The sequence below is a fragment of the Thamnophis sirtalis genome, unplaced genomic scaffold (assembly GCF_051295495.1).
Source record: "Thamnophis sirtalis isolate CommonGarterSnake01/CBP01778 unplaced genomic scaffold, rThaSir2_p1.2 scaffold_4, whole genome shotgun sequence".
NCBI lineage: Eukaryota > Metazoa > Chordata > Lepidosauria > Squamata > Natricidae > Thamnophis > Thamnophis sirtalis.
The window spans coordinates 110064383-110078326 of record NW_028261384.1 but is presented as its reverse complement, the minus strand read 5'-3'; the positions used below and the strand labels follow the sequence as shown (position 1 = coordinate 110078326).

At 33.5% G+C, this 13944-nt stretch overlaps 2 protein-coding genes across 2 annotated transcripts; both read right to left on the bottom strand.

Annotated features, from left to right (window-relative positions):
• Nucleotides 1-1040: 1040 nt before the first annotated feature.
• Nucleotides 1041-1985, bottom strand: LOC148046137 (olfactory receptor 14A16-like). The gene has a single exon (XM_087714540.1). The coding sequence runs from the start codon at nt 1974-1976 to the stop codon at nt 1041-1043; it is 936 nt and encodes a 311-aa protein (XP_087570666.1). The 5' UTR covers nt 1977-1985.
• A 5592-nt stretch (nt 1986-7577) lies between these two features.
• On the bottom strand, nt 7578-8492 carry LOC106545702 (olfactory receptor 14A16-like). The gene has a single exon (XM_014062344.2). It carries the CDS (start codon nt 8490-8492, stop codon nt 7578-7580), a length of 915 nt encoding a protein of 304 aa, XP_013917819.2.
• Between the last annotated feature and the right edge of the window lie 5452 nt (nt 8493-13944).

The window sequence follows — 13944 nt, the reverse complement described above, 5'->3', positions numbered from 1 at the left end:
AATGTCAATCTCATCAAGAGAAGGATATTTCTTATAGGAAATCTCTGGAGGTGAAATATAAACTGATTGAGAACCAATTCCGCCAATGAGAACATTACCTGGCTGATATCAATCATGTGGAATGTGGACAGGATTACTTATTAGATATATTCTGGTATCTAGTTTGCATGCCAATGAAGGCAGTATGAATAAAAATAGAAATAGCAATAGTCTGAATAGCAAAATCCTGTTTGGATATAGTCTGTCTTATGCTCCTCTACCAAATGTAGCTGATAATGCCAAAAGATTTTGGAAGGAGCATTGTCTCCTTCATATTGATTTCTTTAGCTTTGTTATATGGTAGAAACATTATGCCTGCAATATGAACTTTCTGTCTATCACTACATGGCAGCATATTGTAGGTCTGTGTATACATACCCAGAGATGCTTACTTATTGATTTAACGTCTGAATACTGATTATCCTTATTAAGATAATTGCTTCTGCCTCATTGGAATTTGCCTAGAATTATTGCTAGCAAATATTAGTAAGGTTTTTTTTCTTTGAAATTCTATTCATTCAGCTTTAAAAGCATCTATCCCAGCTTCCCCAACAAAGTACTCTCCAATCCACCTCAAATAAACCTCAAAGGTGTCTATTGCAAACCAAGATAATGATGAAGATTATTATAATACTTGTCAATGAGAAAGGCAAAAAAGTCTGGATAGTGGCAGTGGCAGTACCTAGAGGCAGCAGAATACAAGAGACAGAACTGGAGAAGTTAACAAAATTCAAAGACATAGAAATAGAACAACTGTTGTGCAACCTTTGCAAAATCTTTATTTATTTAGCTATGTATTATTTACCATTTACAAAGAAGTAATATAGCAAATAGAAAGAAATCAGAGCTTTATTTGTTTATTGTCACATATTGATAACAAGAACATCATTGCATTTGCCATGGGCCATCTTCTGGACCAATCTCTCCTACAAATCTTATATAGTCACAACTGAGCTACTTAATTAGGGGTTACTTTCATGTCATTATAAGAATGTTCACATTCAAACCATAAATTCTTTTAATTTCTGTGATATTTTCAACACAGTTTTTTGGATATCTTTATTCCTCAAACTATAAATTATGGGATTAAAAACAGGTGGCAAAATTGTATATAAAACTCCAGAAATTAAATCTACTTTGGGGGAGGAAAGTGACTTTGGTCTCAAAAATGAGAAAACAGCGGTAATAATAAACAACGCAAAAACAGTGAGGTGGGGAATGCAAGTTGAGAAAGCTTTGTGTCTTCCTTGAACTGTTGGAATTTTCAATACAGAAGAGAAAATATAGCAATAAGATGTCAAAATGAATGTAAAGCAAAAAGAATTCACACTGAGCCCAATCAGAAGAATTAAAATTTGGTGACCTTTTGAATCAGTACAAGCTATCTTTTGTAACTGAGGCATATTACAAAAAAACTGCCCGATCATGTTGAATCCACAAAAGTTCACCCGAAAAGTCAAACTGGTTTCTAACACTGCATGAATCAGAGTGGATATCCATGCAATAGCTGCCATTTGGATGCAGGCATTCCAGTTCATAATCAATGTGTACTCCAAAGGATGGCAGATGGCAACATACCGATCATAAGCCATGATAGTAAGCAAGAAAATCTCTGCCCCAACAAATGTAATAACTAAAAAGACTTGTGCAACACATCCAGCATAAGGAATCATTTTGTTGTTTGTAATTGAAACAGCTATTGTTTTGGGAACTGTAGTAGAGATGTAGCAAATATCTACAAATGATAGATTGACCAGAAAGAAGTACATGGGTGTATGAAGATGTTGATTGAAGACCACGGCTGAGATGATGAGAAAATTCCCCACTACTGCTGTTAAATAAACAAAGAGAAACATAAAAAAATAGAAAAGTTGCATATCTTGATCATCTGAAAATCCCATTAGGAGGAAATCTGTTATAATGGATTTGTTGCCCATTATACTTATTTCAGTATACCTGTAAAGAATGGGTTAAAAATAGTTATTGCAGCATAACATTTTGGAACAATGTTACCAATTAATAGTTTGCAGTAATATTTTCATTTAAATATTTATTATACATATTATTTTGTAATAATTTATTACTTAATCTACTTGAATAAAATATGTTTACATTTAATTATTTTCCTTTTCCAAGTGTTCTTCCATAGGTACACCAAATTATAGCATTATCTTTAGCATCATACACTACTAGGTTATCTCTCTTCCTTTTCTTATGAAATGATTTTCAAATGATCAGTTCGTATGATGAAATAAAAAGCTTCAACTGTTGGTCTTAAATATGAGTGATTTATGTGTCCCTTTCTTCATCTATACTGCACCCATCTTCTCATTCCTCCATTCAACCATGCAAGAAAAGTGTTTCTAAGCTATGCATTCTTTCACAACAGTGCATTTTCTATCCTCCTTTGAGTTGTTGCACATATCTAAATTTCTTTCTTTTTCTACCTAAATCATTATATTTTAAATGAAAAATTAACTTAGCATCGATCATTTGCAGACTTGTAAAAGAAGGACTTGAGTTTAAATATATTCTCTATGTTTTCAGACCTCTACATTATTACTACTCTTTGGTCATACAATTTCCTCCATTCTTGTTATAAAAAAAATAATACTTTAAATCTGTCCTGATTATCATGTATAAAGTTGCTTACCTCAGCCTGCAGTCAACGCTTCTAGAAGATGAGATGTTTATGTGTCTGGGTTTGTTTTTATATTGTCATACTGAAAAAAAAGTAGAAGGAATCAAGTCTATTCCCTAAAGTGTTTTATGAGTTCCATCATAAAATTTCACTTTGAAGATAGCTGTTTTCTAAATTAAACAGTAAGCAATTATAAACCTGAGAACTCTTCAGTGAACCCTTTTTTTTTATCTCTAACAAAATGAATCCATCTTTTGAAAAGTATTATTTGGAGGATTAGGGAAATGTAATAAATTAACAATACATTTTGGATGAATCAATTTTAATTTCGAATCCATTGAAACAAGCTGAACATTCTCAAGGATTTGTTTCACATTTCCTAACTGCCTATTTCCTTCAGAGATAGGCGAAGAGTGGTTTTATTTTATATTATTTTTATTTTTATTTGATTTCTATGAAGAAGTCTGAATCCAGAAGAGGAAAAGGTTGAAGATGAGGATAATGATGAATTATGTTTTTCAGCTAGGAAGTGCTATTAGCAGGGTTTGCTTTGAAAGAAATAGAAATGAGAGGAAATACATTCAAGTAGAGCGAATAGTGCAAGTTGTGCAATAGTGGGAACTGATTTCTTTAAGGCTTCCGGGTAGAAGCATATTTATGTCAGTTTTGATTAACTCAAAAACTTTAACACTGTATAGGACAGGAACCTGAAGTCCAGCAAGTTCTGACAGGTTCTGGAGAACTGGTAGCAGAAATTTTGAGTAGTTTGGAGAACCAGCAAATACCACCTCTGGCTAACCCCAGAATGGGATGGGAATGGGGATTTTCAATATCCTTTCCCCAGGAGTGGGGAGGGAATGGGAATTTTTGTAGTATCCTTCCCCTGCCACACCCACAAAGCCACACCCACAAAACCAGTAGTTAAAAAAATGAATTTTATCACTGGCATAGGAGCTATAAATAATCCTGAAACTAGAAGTGGGTTCTAGAGGTAGATAAATGTTGATGATTAATGAAAAGATATGTTATCTTTGCTCCAATGGTAGAATATTCTCAAATCATATTTTTCTTGTAATTAGTATTATTATTGTTATTGATGGATTTGTCTTTATTTCTGCATATTGGAATTTTTGAATTATTGAAATAAATGATGGAAGCAAACTGGTAAACTATAGTCTCTTTAAGTAGAAATGCATATTTACAAGCTTAGATATTTGTTAAACATGGAACAAAGAAAAATAATTCTTCACAAACAACCATAATATAGATATTTATAATAGCATGAGATATAAATTAAGACTTTTTACTGGGTAATTTTCAACTTTTAGAATATTGTGGGACTGGTGTGATGTAATGCTCAGTAAATGCATATAGGAAAAACTTTGGGAGACTGGACAAAGAGACAAAGCTAAGGGAATAGTCAGTTAAGAGATAGAAGAGTCTACTATTTGCAGTCTGGATAATGGATAGGCAAGATGCTCAGAAGGCACCCTCCCTAGTTTTTTGTGCTACAAAGGAGAAGCAGGGGGGTTGTATTTTTAGACGTTCAATATTCTGTCAATGTAGCTTTATAAGAATTGCCTTGTCGTAAGATAAACGGCAAGCAAATTCAATGAATAAATAAAGTAGAATTAGCCCATATGGTTTTGTTTCTTTTCTGGTTTACCCCACAAAACATAAGCTGATTATGTTTGCCTGAATTGAACTAAATGGCTTTGCAAAATATGTTACCTTTCCTAAACTGATTGAACTTCTAGAAAATAGAAAATTCTCATGAAGAACAGATTTTATGGTTTCCAATATTTGCCACCTCCACTAGAGATTCTCTGCAGTTTGTGTTAGAAGCAACTAATGTGGACAAGTTCTCAACAGCTGCTTGGCTGGCTACACAGCATGCAGTGCAACATTTTCCATAAACTGCTCAGAGCCATTTATTCTGGAAGTTGCCTTGCAGCAAAAGAATGTTCATTTCAGCCTTTTCCTCCATTGCTCTCCATTAAGAACATGCTCTTAAGCTTTTACCCAGTAGGACAATCTGAGAGGGGCTCTAAAACAGACCAATACAGGACAATGTGCTTATTTAACTTTAGTTTTAGAACTGAGGGAATTAGTTTAAGATATTTGTTTCTCTGACACTTTTATAAAGTGAATGCATCCTTCAAAGTTTGCTGAAGCATTGTGTTTACCAAACAACAGAAATGTGTAACCTCCAGAAATTTCTAGACAGACTCTTATCATTGTCCATTGTATTGAGGTTTTGTAGTATAAACTAGAGAAGAAACAAAACCAGGTTTTGATTGAAAATGACTATTTGCACATACATGTTGTGTATGTGAAATCTGTTAAGGGCAGCTGAATATCAATATAATAGTATTTAAGATGGTCTATTCCCTGCTTGGTAAAAAATGTACAGAAAGATCTGCCAGAAGGCTGATGTAACATACTGGTGAGAATCAAGACAAGAATAAATTAGAATGCTAATAAAAACACTCCAATTTACTCATATCTCAATTCTTCCTTTGAAACAGTATTTTGAAGTGAAGAGGACAAAAGAAGCTGAAGTGGAATCAAGTTGGACTTGCTCTAGATTAGACCTTAAGCCTGATTTGAAGAAAAAAATAACCACAAAGCCCTCTAGCAGCAGCTATATAGTAGTAGTTTACTTTATTGTCATTATACCTTGTACAATGAAATTAAATGCCATCTTCGGTGTACATTATAACTATAAAAAATAAAACATGAACACACATCCTTCACATTCTATACAATTGAATTGAAAACCTCTGATATTGCATTAATATTGCACTATACAGTAGAATTCAATATGGTTACTGCCCTGGAATAGAAACTGTTTTTCAGCCTATTTGTCCTTGTTTTATTTTCCTGTACCATCTATTACATAATAATAGTTTTAAAAAAAAAACTGGTGCCAAGGATCAGATGATTCTTTAAGAATGTTTTGAATTTTCTTAAGGCAGCAGGAGCTTTAAAACTCTTCCAAAGGGGGGGGGGCAATCAATGATCCTCTAGGCAATGACATTAACCTACTGGAGAATTGTCTACCTGTGCAATGGTAGAAGGTCGCCAGCAGTTTTTATTCAGCTGTTGTTTCCTGAGAAGTCTCAAGTAGTATAATCTCTGCTGGGCCTTTTTGACCAGTGCTGCAATGTGAGTGTCCCAGGCCAAGTCCTCTTTTATGAGAGAAACTAAAAACTGGCCACTTGATCCACTCAATCTTCATTGATAAGCAAGGGCTGGATGTCTGATCTATTGCTTCTATAGTCGACTATAAGCCCCCTGGTCTTATTGGTGTTAAGGACCAAGTTATTGTCTCCACATCACAAAAGCAACCGGTCCACCTTATCTCGATATGTAGGAGATGAATCTCACCACTGTTGTATCATCTGCAAATTTAGTAATAGTATTACTAGCATGAGTGGGAACACAGTCATGCACATAAAGAGTATAGAGTATGGGACTCAACACGCAACCCTGTAGTATACCAGTGTTAAGAATAAGGGCTGAAGAGATATTATCACCTAATCTGACCCTCTGAGAGTGGCCTGACAGGAAATCCATAATCCAAAATCAGATTGAATAAGAAAGGTCAAGATCCTTAAATTTTGACACTAGACTGCGTGGAAGTATTGTGTTAAATGCAGAGCTAAAATCTACAAAATTATATATTATATAATTATATAATGTGGTGTATTTATATACAGTACATATGTAAGCTAATTGAAATGGCATTGCACGTCAGTATTTTAACAACCAGTTATTTTTTCACAATAGTTCAAATGGGTTTGTTTGCTGGGGTCCCATTATGTTGAACAATGATAACATGGTCCCATATCTATGATCATTGGACACCATTCCTTTTTTTATCAATCCATCATGATAGTGTGATAGTGTTGTACACACACACACACACACACACACACACACACTTATTTTTGTTTTGTTTTGTTTATTTTTTGTCTTTTCATCTGGCAGAGTGTTGTTGAAATTCCATTTTTATAGGATTGGCAGATCAAAATAAAAAATAAGAAAGTTGGTCCAGGATTTTAAGGATATTATTAATTCATGATGGAAAGAAACAATAATTCTGTCTGTCTTGCACAGTTAAACATCTGATCATAATGATCTCAATATCTACTTGAATTCAAACTTTATCAAAAAATGGATTGACACAATATTTACTTAAGTATTTTGATTCAACTGCAAGAGAGGGAGGCAGAGACAGACGAGAAAGAGAAATATTTAAATAGAAAACATATTAATTAGATTACTTTTTGGTTGCTAAATTTAACATGAAAATTTAATTATTTATTATGAATTGGAGATATTGCTCTATGTTTCACAGAAAAGAAATATCTGCCCATATCTATCTATTTATATACCATCTGTCAATATGTCTGTTTATCCATCCATCTGTCCGTCCATCCATCCATCCATCCATCCATCCATCCATCCATCCATCCATCCAATCATGGTTTTATGGTAGCATATACAATCTATCATCTCTCTAAAGAGAACTGTAATGTATAGTTGTTAGACTAGAACTGGGGAAATCCAATTGTACAACTTTCCATTTGGAAAGTTTATCCAAAGAACCATTCTCTCTTAGCCAAATATATCTGAGATCATTGTTGTTGGGGAAAACAGGAAACATGAACAGATGGAATTTAGGTTTAATAACTGAATAATTGAGACATTTAAAAAGCTATTAAATTCCTGAATACTAGAAGTCACCCTCGAATTAAAATCAAGTTACTTCAAACAAATATGTTAAATGCAAAGATATTATATCTGCAAATTATAATTGTATCATAGTTACTACTTTTTTTAAAAGAGAGAGAGAGAGGGAGATCAGAGACTGCAAAATGTTATGTAATTCTTATTTTTTTAGTATTTTCATGAGAGCCTTTTGTAGATCCTTGTTTCTAAAGCTATAAATAATAGGATTCAAAACGGGTGGCAAAGCAGTGTATAAAACAGCAGAAATCAAGTCTACAGAAGGAGTAGAAAGTGATTTGGGTCTCATATAGGAAAATACAGCTGTGATGATAAATAAAGAAAAAACAGTTAGGTGGGGAGTGCAGGTCGAAAACACTTTATGCCTGCTTTGAGTTGTTGGTATTTTCATCACTGCAGAGAAGATATGGATGTAGGAAGCAAATATGAATGTAAAAATAAAAGAATCAAATAAGAACCCAACAAGTATCACCATTTTACTAACTTTTGTATCTGTGCAAGAAATCTTTTGTAATTGAGGAATGTCACAAAAATATTGGCCAATTGCATTGGATCCACAGAAGTTTAATTTAAAAGTCACACTAGTTTCTAATGCTGCATGGATCAGATTGCATATTAAGGAGATTGCTACCATTTGAACACAGGCATTCCAGTTCATGATCATTGTATAATGCAGAGGACGGCAGATGGCTACATAACGGTCATAAGCCATGATGGTTAACAGAGCAAGCTCACCACCAACAAACATGACCATTAAAAAGATCTGTGTGACACATCCAGCAAAGGGAATCCCTTTGTTGTTTGTCAATGAAACAGCTATGGATTTTGGAACTGTTGTGGAGATGGAACAAATATCTAAAAGGGAAAGGTTGACCAAAAAGAAGTACATTGGACTATGAAGGTGGTGGTCAATAGCCACTGCTGATATAATGAGACAATTTCCCATTAAGGCTGTTATGTAAACAGTAAGAAACATCACAGAATGCAACATTTGCAAATCTGGGTCATCAGAAAATCCCATCAGAACAAACTCTGTCACTGTAGAGTGGTTGGCCATTTCGTCTGTTTGAATCCTGTGGAGAGTAGTTAAGCGAGTTAGTGAAGAATATAATTTTCATAACATTTTCCCCTCCATTTTAGAAAGTTCTCATCCAATACTACTGGAATATCAATAATGTGTCCCATAGCTAAGCAATTCTAATAAACTTTCATAGAAATCACTTATCTGCAATACTTAAAAACAATTATTATTTCTATCAAAACTACTGCTTGTAAATAGAAAATAAAATTATATATTGAAATATTTAGTATTCATCCATTTGGCTGCAGGCTGAGACATTTTTATATTTTTTAATGTAAATGATAGAATTAATTTATAGAATACTTGTACCAATCAGAATTCAATCTGTTTGAAAGATTAGAACTTATTTTAAATACCCAGGTGGCATTTTTTCTATAATTTATGTGAGGCCAAAAAGGAAATATTTAATTCATCACTCCCATCCTATTATACTTCAAAGTCTAATTATCCCCTTCATATTTATAATGCCAGAATTGATTATTTGCATTGATACATTGTTTAAGACAAGGGTCCTCAATGTGTTCAATTTCTATTCCTAAGTTTCATTTCTATTGTTAATTAAGCAGTATTTATTCAATTATTTTCATACGGTAAATGATTGGGGTTGATGAACAATCTGAAAAATCATAAAAGTATCAGTGAGTTGAAGAGTTTTGTGAACCTCCTTTTCAGGAAATATGAATGATACTTATAGAATCTTATTGCATTATGATTCCAGCATTGGGATGCATAACATTTTTAAAGTTAATAGTATTTTATAAGAACTAATATAGAATGTATTAAATACTATTGCTAACATTAAAAATAGTAACTTTTATTCCACTATTAGGACAGTTCTATATATAAGACAACAGAGATATCATATCAATATCATAACAATTTTAAAATATATTGTAATATTATAAATAATTTTACAATGTGTTTTAATTTATTAAAGTATTTAATTGTAATATTATTAAATTATTTGAGTATAATATTAATAATAATGTTATTTTTAAGGTCCTAGGTTATTGTGAAGAACTGGAAGTTGAAAACATATAATATTAACAAAATATTATTAAATTACTATTCCAGTAAAAGTGTTCATCACTCATATTGTACTCATATCTGACATAGAGCACTCTTTAAATTTAAATGTTACAACTTTTCTGTTAATAACTGTTAATAATTACATTAAAATCAATGTTACTCTCAGAAAAAAATATTGAATATCCTTATTAACTTTACTTTACTTTACTGTTAATAACTGTTAATAATTACATTAAAATCAATGTTACTCTCAGAAAAAATATTGAATATCCTTAAACATTGGTCATTCTTGGTGATAAACCAAAAGGATTGTACTTACTTGTGTTATTATGAAATATCAGTGAACCATTCTTACTTGTAATCTTACTTGGACATTTACATGTAGCAGAGAACAAAAATATTTTGTTACTGTTTTTATTTTTCTGCCATACATCAGAAAATCATTCATTGGGGATCATCACAATTCCACAAAGAACTATTGTTTTTCCCATTGGTCTTGAGAGGTACGTTATGAAATCACACTTGGTTTCTTAATTGCACAACATTTATTAAACCATGAAATAATATCATGGACTGTATTGAACATCAGCTTTTGGTTCATTGTGTCACATTTAGGCAGATTTTCATTCTTTCTGTTCTCTACACTAAAAAAATGTGGAACTTCTATTGAAGAAAATAGTGAAATTGTCTTGTTCAACTCTGTGGTCAGTGCAGAATTTACTGCAGCATCAAAAGAATGTCCCCACTACCACTGATGTCGATACAAAGAAATTGTAAAGGGAGCTGAGAAAATAAATAGCAATAGAATTTAGGTATTTAGTGTAACATTCCATAGCAGTTAGGATTATATACTACCGTATTTTTCGGAGTATAAGATGCACCTTTTCCCTCGAAAAAGAGGCTGAAAATCTGGGTGTGTCTTATACACCAAATACAGCATTTTTTGCTTCCCAAAGACCCACACTCTTCACAAAAATGGCTGTGCATACCCTTATGGAGGCTTTCAGAGAGCTCCTGTGGGCTGGGAAGTGCCCCGCAGAGCACTCTATAAGCCTCCATAAAGCTATGCATGCAATTTTTTTAAACTAAAAACGGGCTTGTTTGTGCAAAAAAATGGTCATTTTTGGCTCGCTTTTGGGCTTTCCAGGAACACTCTGTAAGCCCCCCCCCCCAAGGCTATTCATGCCTCTCTTTTTTTTTTTTTTTGAAAAAAAATGGGCCCATTTTGGGAAAAACGGGCCGTTTTTGGGAGGTTTGCACAGTGCAAAAACTTTTTTGCCCCTTTTGGAAAGCTTTTTAACTGATTGATGAGAATTAGATTGATCAAGTGCTGTGGCAGCAGAAACAAAGTCTTAGGTGCTGCAGACTGTCAGCAATTTCTTTCTCCAGTACATGGATAAATACACCTGGAAACACCTACCTACCTACCTACTCTCTCTCTCCCTACCTACCTACTGTATTTCTCTCTCTCTCTCTCTCTCTCTCCCTCCCTCCCTCCCTCCCTCTATCTACCTACCTACTCTCTCTCTCTCTCCCTACCTATCTACTGTATTTCTCTCTCTATCTCTATTTCTCTCTCTCTCTATCCCTTTATCTATCTATCTACCTACCTACCTACTCTCTCTCTTCCTGCCTACCTACTGTATTCCTTTCTCTTTCTCTCCCTCTCTATCCCTCTACCTACCTACCTTCTTTTTTTTTTAAAAAAATGCCTCTTCAAAACCTTGGTGCATCTTATACTCCAGTGTGTCTTATACTCCAAAAATATGATAGCTCTTTAGTGCTTTACAGCATTATTTGGGTGGTTTAAGAATGTGAGCATCTAGCCTCAACAATCTGGATCCTTCTTTTACTGATCTCAGAAGGTTGGAAGGCTGAATCAACCTTGAGCTGGTCAGGACTGAATTACTGGCTGTGGGCAGAGTTAACCTGCAATACTGGGTGGATTAAAACAATCAGATCTCAGAAAGGAGGTAGATATTGAGAAACTAAAAACTATGATGAGGGCAGGGATTCTTGCCAATAGGAAACCAGCCATGCCCAAGCTACAAACTTCCAGAGGAACCTCTACAACAGAAGTTTTTTTTTTATCTTTTGTTAAACATCAATAGATTACCCATTGCACAAAACAGAGCTGAGCCAGGAAGAGTAGAAATAATTCCTATGGAATAGTCTTAATAAGTGCATATCAATCTTCTAATATATCTTAAAACAGATACTGTATTAACAAAGTAGAATCTATCTATCTATCTATCTATCTATCTATCTATCTATCTATCTATCTATCTATCTATCTATCTATCATCATCTATCTTCCATCTATCTATCATCCATCTATGTGTGTGTGTTCCACATAACTCTGGAACACCTTGAGCGATTTCAATCAAATTTAGCACACAAATAACTTAATCTCTGGAAAAAAATACTGCAGGAAAAAAGCACCCTTAAAACTCTACAGTGTGTGTGTGTGTATGTGTGTGTGTGTGCTTGTGTGTTTGTGTGTAAACAATTATTACAATTTAATTTTTCAGTTAAGTTTAAGGTTAAAATATTAACTTATTCTTCTGAATAACTGTCGTTGTCTTCATTCACAATAAATCTTCTGTTTTGGAATATTGCCAAATATCTAAAATGGTTTCCTCCCTTTGTATGCTAAAATTCTAATCATATTCACATGACTCTGATTACAATTCCATCCCTTCTTTTTATTTATTTTTATTTATTTAACGTTCTTGTAGTCATGACCTCTCCTGGTATCAGATTAATCTTCAAAAGATTAGCAACTTGAATATGGCTCTTAAAATACATACATTCTTTTTTCCAATATATTTTAGACTGTTTTTTAAAAAGATTTATACCATGTATGGGTTCTGGGAAGTCAGGGGAGGGAAGTCGGGGGAGTTGTAGGGGAGGGTGGGAGGGAGGGAGGTTTGACAAGGGGTGTTAGATTTTAATGTAATATGATTGCACATGTATACTGTTTTCTCTTATTTTTTCTTTAAAACTAGGATATGTTAAATATATTGTTATGGAAATATAAATACTATCAACATAGATTGGAGTTTGCTCAGAAGCGGAAATACACAAATGAGAGGAAGAGTGGGAAATAGAAGGGAGAAGAAAGATGCGAAGAGAGGGATAGGAGAGGGTAAGGGGGGAAGATGAGGAGGATAAGAAGGAGTGGAATGTAGAGAGAGGAGAAGGAGAAAGGAAGGGGAAGTAGAGTAGGAAAGGATGCTGGAGGGACGAAAGGAGGTAGGAGAGAAGTAGAAGAAAGAGGTGTATGGAGAGCAGAAGAGCTAATAATGGGTTTTTATCTTTTTGGGTGTTGATGACGAGAGGAATTGATATAATTGCCACTTAATACAATAGGATACTGGCTATGTAATAGTATACATGTGATTGTATGTTATGAAAAATTGAAAATAAAAAGTATATTTGATAAGCATACATGAATAAATAAATAGATTGGTATGCCTCCATCTTTATTTCTAAAATTACAACTGAAACTGTCCCACTTGACTCCAGTTCTGTAAGCACTTGGACAAAAAGTAAAATATAGACTATAATTCTTTATTGGCCAAGTGATTGGACACACAAGGAATTTGTCGGTGATGCATATACACTCAGTGTATATAAGAAAAAATAAAATAGGATACATTCATCAAGAATCATAAGATACAACACTTAGTGATAGTCATAGATTACTAATAAACAATCAAATTATACTAGGAAACAAATAAAATAATATACATTTTAAAGATACAAGCAACATTGTTAAAGTCATAAGTGCAAAGAGATAGGTACTAAGAAAGAGATAGGTACTAGGGAGGAAGAGAAAAATAATAGTAATACAGTCTTAGTAGATAATTTGACAGTATTGTGGGCATTAGTTGTTTAGCAGAGTGATAGCATTCTTTGTATCTAGTTGTTCTGGTGTGCAATGCTTTATAGCATCATTTTGAGGGTAGAAGTTGAAACAATTTATGTCCAGAATGTAAGTGGTCTGTAGATATTTTCAGAGCCCTCTTTTTAACTTATGCAAAGGTCCTTAATGGAAGGCAGGTTGGTACAATTTTTTTTCTGCAGTTCTAATTATCTGTTGAACTCTGTGTCTGTCTTGTTTCATTGCAGAGCCAAACCATACAGTTATACAAGTGCAGATGACAAACTCAATAATTCCTCTGTAGAACAGAATCAGCAGCTCTTTTGGGCAGTTTGAACTTTCTGAGTTGGCACAGAAAGAACATTCTTTGTTGTGCTAATATACAAAGACACAATATATACAAAGACACAATATTATATTTTATATAGAGACATTTTATACAAATACAAAAAATTTTATATACAAAGACAGAGTAAATATTTTTATTCTGAATACTTGGAAGTCAATTTGGTT

Bases quoted from the DNA above. Each gene is read 5' to 3' on its own strand.
- LOC106545702 (XM_014062344.2), bottom strand. From the start codon at position 8,492: ATGGCCAACCACTCTACAGTGACAGAGTTTGTTCTGATGGGATTTTCT.
- LOC148046137 (XM_087714540.1), bottom strand. From the start codon at position 1,976: ATGGGCAACAAATCCATTATAACAGATTTCCTCCTAATGGGATTTTCA.